The sequence below is a fragment of the Leptosomus discolor genome, chromosome 24 (assembly GCF_034619465.1).
Source record: "Leptosomus discolor isolate bLepDis1 chromosome 24, bLepDis1.hap2, whole genome shotgun sequence".
Classification (NCBI taxonomy): Eukaryota; Metazoa; Chordata; class Aves; order Leptosomiformes; family Leptosomidae; genus Leptosomus; species Leptosomus discolor.
In genome coordinates this window covers 7,540,928-7,550,857 of record NC_141414.1, presented here as the reverse complement: position 1 = coordinate 7,550,857, position 9,930 = coordinate 7,540,928, and the positions used below count along the sequence as shown (strand labels likewise).

General features: G+C 50.3%; 1 protein-coding gene across 2 annotated transcripts in view; it reads right to left on the bottom strand.

Moving 5' to 3' along the window:
- Window positions 1-8,958: 8,958 nt before the first annotated feature.
- The window catches only part of GATAD2A (GATA zinc finger domain containing 2A), a 62,225-nt gene continuing 61,253 nt past the window's right edge, over window positions 8,959-9,930 (bottom strand). For both annotated transcript variants that reach the window (XM_086477335.1, XM_086477336.1), the window contains one exon: window positions 8,959-9,422. In XM_086477335.1, the coding sequence (XP_086333461.1) occupies window positions 9,292-9,422 (131 nt within the window). In that variant the 3' untranslated portion in view covers window positions 8,959-9,291. The remainder of the gene's footprint in view (window positions 9,423-9,930) is intronic.

The following is a 9,930-nucleotide window of genomic DNA, read 5'->3' as shown; positions in this document are numbered from 1 at the left end:
TTGGAGCACGGAGCCCAGCCAGGGCACAGCCAAACCTCAGCCCCCCTCTGCTGCCACGGTTCGAGCTGCAGCTTCCCCGGGGCGGGGGAGATTCCCGCTCCCCAACCACGTTCCCACGCCGGGAGCCGTTTCTCCACTTTCCGTGGGGTCCCTTCCTCGCCTCCATGGGCCCCGTGGTTGGGCACCGAGCTCTGGCTCCCCCAGAACTCTGAGGTTTTTCCCTTTGAGGATGCTCCAACGCAGAGGCTGCACCCCCAGGGGGGGCCACCCCTGCGGCGGCTGCTCCCCACCATGCCTGGGCCGATGGAAACCTCCCGCTCCCTTTGTTTTACCGGCTCTGAGAAGCTGGAAAGGCACCGGTGGCTCATGATTAAGCCCACGGAGCTAATGAGCCAGGAAAATGAAGGTGTGGAGGGGGTGGGGAGGCAGCACAGGGTTGTTTTTTTTTGGCGGGGGAAGATGCCATGCGAGTGGGAAATCACCAAGGGCACGGCTTGGACCGGCTCTGGACTCTTGTGGATCCTCCAGCCCCACCACACGCACCAGGGAAAGGCTGGAGAAAACCCCCAAAGGCCGGGGCTTATGATTCAGGAGGTGAATTAAAGACACCAGACGAGGGGAAAGGGAAGAGGAAGAAATTCAGCCTCGTTTCCCAGCAGACAGGGGTTTGTCTCTGGGTTCGCAGCGCTCAGTGCTTACCTGGGGATTTTTCTGCTGGCAAATTATCCCAACGAAGCCGGCGTGACTTTGGCAGGACACCTACGCGCGGTCCCCCATCCAGCCTGGCTGTGCGGGGAGGGGAGGGAGAAGAAAAGCAGGAGAGATCATCGGTCAGCTCATTTATAAAGAGACCCCCCCCCCCCATCCCTGAGCAGCCCCAAGCCCCCAGCTCCCTTCCACCTCCGAAAACACGCTTCTGCATTTCACTCCGAGCGGCTCGGGTGGCTTTGCCGGACCCTGAGAGGAGTCGGTCCTTTCTCTGCAGGACGAGGGACACGGGGAAGAGCACCCGAGGGCTGACGTGCCGAGCGCTCTCCTGCTCCTAAAAGCCAGAATTGCTGCAGAAAGGAAACAAACAGAAGTTTGGGGTTTCAGAAGTCGCTGCTTCACAGCTTGGGTTGTCTGACAAATTGCCTTTGTGATAAATAACCTTTATCCTTATTCGAATACTTGTTATTAAGGCAATTAATAATGCTTTTGCTAAGCAATAGCTCGATATTCCCGTCCGATTCGCCTGGAGGGAGACGGCTGGGCTGGTTCCAGCATCCACTCGCCCACCCGCCCCCTGCCCTGAACCGCACGGGCCCGTTCGGTCCCGTCTGGGCTGGTGTAAGAGTCGGTCCGACAACGGCATCGTCTCAGCCTTGACACCAGGGATGAGGGCAGCGAGGTGCCCCCAAAGTGAGGGGAACATCTTGGCGTTGAGTCTGCAGGGGCCTGCCTGGAAGCAGTTGCTGATCCGGGGAACGGAATGCCGGGCTTGCGAGGTCCTTGTGCCCCGGATGGAGCAAGGACGGAGCTGAGCAACTCGTTCATCTGGCAGGGAACAGCAGAAGGATGAGAGCGCTGGTATCTGCTCCTCCCTTCTGGAAAACCTTGAGAGGGGAGAGAACAGCCGAAGGAGGGAGCCTTGCGGGGGCAAGAGGGCTCTGTTCTGGCTAAGGAGTGCCGTGTCGCTCTCCGGTGCCAGGGATGAGCCTGGGAAACGTTATCCAGAAGGATCGATCGGCACCGATGGAGCCAAGAAGAAGTGGAGATACAGAGGAGGAGCAAGGGCTGCTGCTGGGCATAAAAAGGGGCTCCTCAGCACCCAAACTTGGGAAGCTTTCCTCATCAAGGGTCACGACGATCGTTAGGACCGGCGGGACGCTGCCTGGACCTGGGACCACAGGGACACCTTGGACCCGCGGTGGCAGCGATCGATCTCTGTCCTCTTGTCACTTGATCTCCCCTTTCCTTTCACCCTCTTTACCCGTCACACGCCGCTTTACGGGCCAACAACGAAGCTTCACCGCCTGACTGAAGCGAACCCCTTTGGCGCCGTTCGCCTTCATTTCGCGCTTCGAGATCACAGCGAAGGAACCGCCACGAGGCCGCGGGGCAGACCGCGACAGACGGCCTAACACCCGTCCGCCGCCTCATTTCCCCATCGCTGCCAAAATCCAGAGAGGGGAGCGGGGAACCGACAGGAAAACCAGCTTTTTAATATTTTATCTGTGTTTAAAAGGGTTTTTACGCATCTCTCCCTGGTACACCTTAAACCTCCCGCGGCTGCGGTGATGAAGAGGGGCTCCCTCCTTCATCATTTATAATTTAACAGCAAAGAAGGTATTTAAAGAGCCAAACTTTCCCTCCTTTGGCTCGATGACAGGCTAAGCTCTGCTCTTCTCCCTGGCTGAGGAGAGCACACGGAGGCGCAGGACACGACGCAGCAGCTCCCACATTCCCAGGCGAGGGGAGACCCCGCAGCGGCTCCGAAGAGGGGCACATGGAGGAGCTGATGCAATCCCGCCCCGCTCTTACACCGCCGCCGCAGCACGCCACCGCTTTTGGGGCCGGGCCAAGTATTTGTAAGATCAAAAGGAACCTTGAAGGCTCTTTGCTCCCGAGGGGATCCCCTCGGCGGGGAGCAGAGCTGGGGGTTCAGAGCGGGTCAGGCCGTGGGGCAGCCCCGAGGAGGGCTGGCTCTTCTGTAGCTGATGGGAAACGGGGATAAAATCGGTTGTGGGCAGGACTGCGGCGGTTATCGGGGGCAACTCGAATCCTCCCGGCTCTGCTACGGCTCTGGAGGTGATGAAGGGCGTCCTCCTCCTCCTCCCAAGGGGCTCAGCCCCTGCCCGGGCTGCTGGGAGCAGCAGAGATATGATTTCCAGGGGCTGCATTTCCTAACTGGCAGCCCCTAAAGTGGAAGTTTTTCCGGGTGGAGCGTAGCGGGTTTAACCCTTCAGATGCCAGCGATACCTAAATCAGCACCACAGAAGTCTCTCCAGGCCTTTCGGGATGCCGGGCTGGGGCACAGGACCTCTCTGCAACGTTCAATGTTCCAGCTGCCCCCCGGAACCTACCAGGCTCAGATCTCGCCCTCTTCTACCACTTTAATCCACAGTAGCTCGACGGTTTTGGTACCAAAATAGCCCAGCACGAATAGCTTGCACTTCAGCAGTTCTGCATAAAAAGACTCGATAAGAGCCTTCAGCAGCACAGCAATTAACCAGCTTTGAGGAGAACGAAACAGCTTGAATAAAACCGGCTCCTGAACTTGCATATTCAGAAATCTAGGTATTTTTCCAATTCTAGAAGGTCAAAAGCAGCTTGTAAAGGAACCAAAAAAACCCCCATCCCCCTGGCTCCTGAGGAGGGTCAAATGTTTCAACCACCGGTGAACACCGAGTTCAGGGCAAAGCTGACCCAGTCGCACCCAGCAGAGCTCTGCCCGTAAAACAAAGCTTCCCTCGCAGGGAAGGGGCTCTGCCCCTCGCTGCAACCTCCTCCTCGCTGCTCCAACCTGTAGGACGCTCCTCCCATCGCCTCAGCTCTCCGAAACCGGGTCTTAGGACGCCAAAAGGAGTTGTTGCTGCCTTCACCCAGAGCAAACCGCTCCTCCTCCTCAGCGATATCAGGCAGCGGCTCAGCCCGCGGCAGGGGACCCCGGCTGGCAAGGGCGAGCAGAGCGTTCCAGGCAGGATGAGGCCGGGATGCTCGATGAGGGTCGGGGGGTTTCCAGCTTTGCCCAGGGACGAGCAGGTAAGCGTCACAGACAGACAAACGCCCAGGGCTTGATCCGGCACATGCACGAACCCCCAGTTACCGCTGTGGTCTCGCCCTTGGCGATACAACGCGCACACGCACGTGGAAACCCGGGCTGAAAATACACATTTTTTTTTTCCCTCCCTTCAAGCTGAGCTTCACTCGAGAGCAGGAACCACGTCCCTTCTTCCCTCTCTCCTCCCAAACCAGTGGCTGTTGGCAAAGCCGCGTTTCTTCGCCTTGTGGCAGCTCACCGTGAGCCAAAAGACCGGGCACAGCTTCGGGGAACCACCAGCTCGAGGAGGGACTCGCTACGTGCCGTGTCTGCAGCACTGCCCAGGCTGCCGAGCGATGCTCCACGGCTGCTTTTATCCAGAATTTTGGCCAAAAATACTCTGGCAACGTTCTTGTTCCGAGTTTGCGATCCAAATCTCCCCTTTCGCCTCCCAGAGGGTAGCGACCCACCAGCTTCCTGGGTCATCCTGGAGTATTTAAATAAACTTACAAATGTATTCAAGAATTTCAGGAGGTTTGAATTTCTAGCGATGGAACTGCAGAGCGACCGCATCCGCAGCTCTCCAGCTCCCAGGGCGACGCAGGCAGAACGCAGCAGCTGGTTTTGTCTTCTCCAGGTTATTTGGGAGGTCAAGTTCTTGCGGCAGCAAGGGATAAAGCCGAAGGGTAACGAGGGGCAGAGCAGCAATTCCAGGGCGAGGAGAAGGGCTGAAGAGGCGTTTGTGTCTCGTTTCTGCCGGGAGAACGTGCCCCATCCCCATCCAGAGCCGGCATCAGTGGGGACGTTTAATCCCTTTGTGGCTTTTCATTTCAATCCATGAAATTCCACATCGGTTTTGTCTTCTCCTTCCTTTCCCGGGAGCTCACCACAGTGGCTTTTCGGGGAAGAAACGGTGCCCTTGCCAGAGGAAAGGAGCGGACCACGACCTCGTCTCGAGCGACCTCACCGATAGGCGCGCGGTGCTGAGCGAGGTGGATCGCCAAAGCGCCAGACTCGAAAGAAGAGGCAGACCCAAGGGTTTGTCCATTGGTTTATTGTCATTCAAATACTTAAAATCCCTCACAAAACAAGATACAGTTACCGATTTCAGATTCTTCCGCCCTTGAGACGATCAGGTTTTAGTGGGAATTTTTTTTTTTTTTTTAATTTTTGTTTTATTATCAAAGATTTAGAGTCACAATAAATACCAGTGACAAAAACAGACCCTGCGCTGGCGTAACGTTCCTCTGTTACACTCCTTTGTTAGAGGATTATAAATTTTTTTCTTTTTTTTTTTTTAAAAAAAAAAAGCACAACGCAAGTTATTTCATTAAATGCAATAAACAGCGTAACTCTGCCTTAAGCAGCCAAACACTGCTGCGGTTCCTTGAGGTCTTTCTGCACTATATATATATTTTTATATATTTTTAAAAAAAAAAAAAAAAAAGCGCCTTCTGTGCCCCCCTCCCCTTCCAAAAGGAGAAATTGAGAAATGAGCCAAATAGGGTTTCTGACGAGGCCCGCCCAAGCCTGCTCTGCTCTGCTCACTTCTGCAGCCCAGGCCCCCCTTTTCCATTCTGAACTGTACTTTGGTAAAACTTTCTTTCTTTTTAATTTTGGTTGTTTTTTTTTTTCCCCCTTAGTAAGCAAAAAAATGCGACAACTACATCTGAGGATTCAGAGGTAAATGAACGGTTCCCTAAAACAACAAGAAAAACATCTACGGGAAATAATCAACCCCAAACTATCTCAGATTTAAGATTAACCAAGAGTCTTCCTCACTGTTACAGCTGGAATGCCACGTACAGGAACCCCCAGAGCACAAAACCGGGCAAAATCACCCTTTACAGGAACTGGAAACGCTGCCCAAGCCGACTGCGCCACACAACCGAAAGGTTCAACCAGGCCGACTGTCGCGTTTCTGAGCGCAGCACCGCGACCTCGGCGACGCTGGGAAATCAAACGGGTAATAAATTAGGTTATAAAAAGCTGGAAAATTAAAAAAAAAAACCCAACAAACCAAAAAACCACACAGCTCCCAAATTGCAACACGGGTTTCAAATGAAAATCCGGGGTTTATTTCACAAGTTGCTAAAATCTAAGTACAATAGTCATTTTCATTATTACTGTATTATAAAATCTTGTAGTCGCAACGTCTCAAAGAAAGGTTATATGGCTTGCGAGAACCAACGCTGCTCTAACCCTCTCCCCAGGAGAGGGGGGAAGCAAGCAGCATCTGAGCAATGTCAAACCAGCTCATGCAGCAGTTTGCAGCGAAGCAGTGGAGGGTCGGGGAAACGGGACACGGCGCCGGGTGCTCCAGCTGAACGACGGCGATGGACAGGCCAGGCCGCCGAGCAGCACGTCCAGTCTCTTGTGCCGAGGGGAGCTCTACGTGAAATGGGTTTGTTTCCAGGAGAGGGCCGATGAGGCGACTTTCGGGCAGCTCTGCGGCAGAACTAATAGCCCTTGCGGAGGCAGGAACCCCAAACACGACAGCGGGAGAAATAAACCAAAGCTTTGTCCTCAAACGCGTGTCTAACCCCCTCCTCCACCACGCCCAAACAAGTCAACCTTTAGGGCGTCACATCGTTATGTGAATATTCCGTCTAATTGAGCTTTTCTCTCTCTCTCTCTCTCTGTTGGTTTTTTAGGTTTCTTTTTTTCTGCAAGAAGGGGAACAGGAACATACAGATGGGGAGGAGGCGATTTGGAAAGACCGTAGCGAGTGTTTTAAGGACCATCTAAACCCAGCGCGGTACCTTAACTGGCCCAGTTCAGTGTTACCCCACTGAAAACGCAGTTTTGACTACAAAGGAAGAAGCAATTCCGGCATTTAACACGTGTGAACCGCTTCAGGCTTTTCCTGGTGCCTTTACCTATAACTTTGCAGAAACACATAACGCAATAAATATATCCTCTAAGTTACCTGCAACACTCCAAGAACCACAGATTAAAAACGATGTCAAAACTGGTTGGAATCCCGACAGCCTAACACCCACGTAGCATTTTCTGTTCACTTACAAAACCTTCGACACAATTCTACCCCAACGGGTACGACAGTAGCTGTGGGGTTTTGTTCCACACCGAACGAGAACAGGTTGCAGTCTAGCATCGCTGAGGGAGCGACGCTTGCAAGACAAGTATGTGCAGACTCGTTTCTATCCTCAGTTCCAAATCTTAAAATAAGTCTTCTCAATTATTTTAAGGCTTATTTTAAGTCTCCCTCGAAATTCAAATTTACAAGCTGCTGTGCCGAACTGGCGGTACCCAACAAGGTTTTGACATAGCTTTTAAAACAGGCAAGTTTCACACTTCTGCCCCTCTTTCCATTACCCTTTCCTCCAGCAGCAGCCGAAGCTGAAGCCAGCCCCACACTGGAAAGAAACTGTGAAGTTGTCCAGGCTTCCCCAAAAAGGCATTTGGATTTTAGTACGAGAAGTTTTGCTCGTTCTTTCTAAACAAATGCACTCTTCCCAGGTGATTCAACAGTGCTAGACATTTGCATCAGTGATGAGATAACGCAGGCAATTTGTCAGAGGAAAAAAAAAAAAAAAATCCCAAAAAAACTCCACACAGGTAAGGAACTGAAACTTTTTCATAATATTTCCAAGTGCAAAAATAAAATGCACTCAATTTCTCTCTCCACATCTCCCAATCCAAAATATCTTGGAATGAAAAGAAAAATCAAAAACTCAAACCAATTCCTCTCATCCCCATTTAGCTCTTAATATACATTTGTAAAACAAACAAAAAACAAAGTCAAATTGAAATTCTAGGGCTTTATACAGCAACAAATACCATTTTGCAAAACTAGGTTTTCTATACTACTGAACAGTTTTCAAAGTATCTAAATACTGATATTCACACAACAGAAGAGGGGCTAAAATGAACGAGTTTTCTTTCTCACTATGCAATGGTTAGATCTGAAGGGGGACAACCCCAGACAGTTATTGGTTTGAAGTTAGATCTAACAGCAACTGCTAAGAAAATAGATTCAGCATAGACTGAATAGTAACCCCTCCCCCCTTTTCTTTTATATATAGATATATAGATATATATATATAATTTTGCAAATAATTCTTATCAGCACTACTTCCAGTACTGATATGCAACGTAAGTAGTAAGGCAAGTATTTCTGCCACTTGAATTCAACTTCAATTTGGGAGAAGCGCAGGGAAGAAGGAGGGAAGATGATGAGAAGGAAAAAAAAAAAAAAAAAAACCAAACCAAACCAAAACTGGACCTCATGGATTTGGGTTTAACCTGTGAAATCCCCAAAATATACTAAACCCACGTAGAAACCTGTCCTTAAAGCAGGGTTACCTAAAGCTCTACCAAGAATGAAACACTGAAGTGACAGACAGAGGAGCATGCTTGGTGCGCCTGGAAGAACGGAGCTCTAGAGGGATCGAGGTCGGCAGTCCTGCCCCCAACGCGCGCTGGCACGGCCACCGGGCCACCGCGGCACCGACCAGGAACGGCCGCTTCTCGGCGGGCATCGGCGGAGGACGGAGCCTGGGGCCTCCCGGCAGCCTCCCGGGCCTCTGCTCCCTCCACTCGCCCTTTCTGATCGCGTGCAGCTTCTGGAATTCCCGTTTTTTATTTTTTTTTGTTTTGTGGTTTTTTTCTTTTCTTTTTTTTTTTTTTTAAGTAAAATTCCTCAAAACAACGACAACAAAAAAAACCCAACAAACCAAACCCTCCAAAAAGAAAATAATCAAAAACAGTTTCGCTTTTAAGTCTCTGGGAACATACGAAAGGCCCAACTGCTCTTCGCTGAATTAGAAAGACCGAACAAAGGTGTCTGTCTATTCCGTAAATTAGATTTTTCGACTACCAACGGTTCAAAGTCTATTCGAAACAGAATCCAACAAAAGTGAGAGACTCCTGCACCGGTTCCCACCTACCAGACAAGTTTTGCTGGCAACCAGTCCCTTAGAAAAAGAAAACCATACTCAACTGGAATTTGAGTTTGCACTTATTTATCATTAGCTCATCATCAGAAGATTTGGAAACATTATAAACTGTAGACTGCCTTCCTGGCTGGAGGAGGGGCAGGGAAGAAAAGCAAACATGAACTCGGCTCACTAAATGCATCTGCAAGATCGGGTTGAAATTCCACTCTCCTTGCGCTGACATCCACGCTCGATCGCGAACGAACACCACGTTCCTGGTGAATGGGTAGTTATTAATAAAGAAACCGAAGGCAGAGAGTCGTTTAGTCCTCCTTTTGTGCTGGTGACAAAAAAATCCGAACTAAATACATAAAGCCAAAGAAAAAAAAAAAATTCTTCCCCTTCCCCGACAGCCTTCATCATCAGTCAATCATCGGAATCTGAGAACCAAATGAGCTTGAGTCTTTCCCACCCACGTGGTGTCATTTTCTCATAGCAGGGACAGCAGCACTTGATGGGATGAGGAGTGGTCTTCTTGCATCCTAGAAAGCCTGGGGCGTATCCAGCTGGGATTAAAGCAGACTCCACTGTAATGTGGTATAAAAAGGATGGCAGAAACAGGAAAGTCTTCCTCTCGGGCATTCCTCTGCATTATTTCCACGTGGCGGACTGTGGGATGGACCGTGGGGGAATCATATCCAGGAGATATTCACGCTGGCGGTCTACTGCTGAAGAGGACTTGTGCACAGCTAGACTAGGATTAACAAAAGGTAAAGCCCCACCTGACGAGAAATCAAAGAGAAGAGAGAACAAGCGTCACAGCAGGATATGAACAGGAGAAAACAGCGGCAAAGCCCCGCTACTCGCATTTCCCCCGCGTGGAAACGGATCATCTAAGCGTGGGTCATCTAGGCCTGGGGCACTAATGGCCACGGAGGTCAGACACCTTCAGAAGACGAAAGCTTCCAAAATCATCTGAACAAACAGGAGCAAGATTTTTGTACCAGAAATGAAGATTTGAGCAGGCTAGAGCTCTCTGCAATGAAATTACATTTTAAATGGTAAATTAAGCTGTCAGGAATAAAAATTAAAACAAAAAAAATATCAGAAGAAATCCATTCAATACTGGGCAAGAAAGCAGATCACAAAAGAGCTGGTTGCTACAGCGTTTCCTTCCTGGAGATCCAAATCATTTAGGAACACAAATGACTCAAGTCAAATTCTTATACATTCAAAGAAAAGATTTGATTAGAATTTATAATTTCCATTTGTTCAAAGCAACAGCTTCAG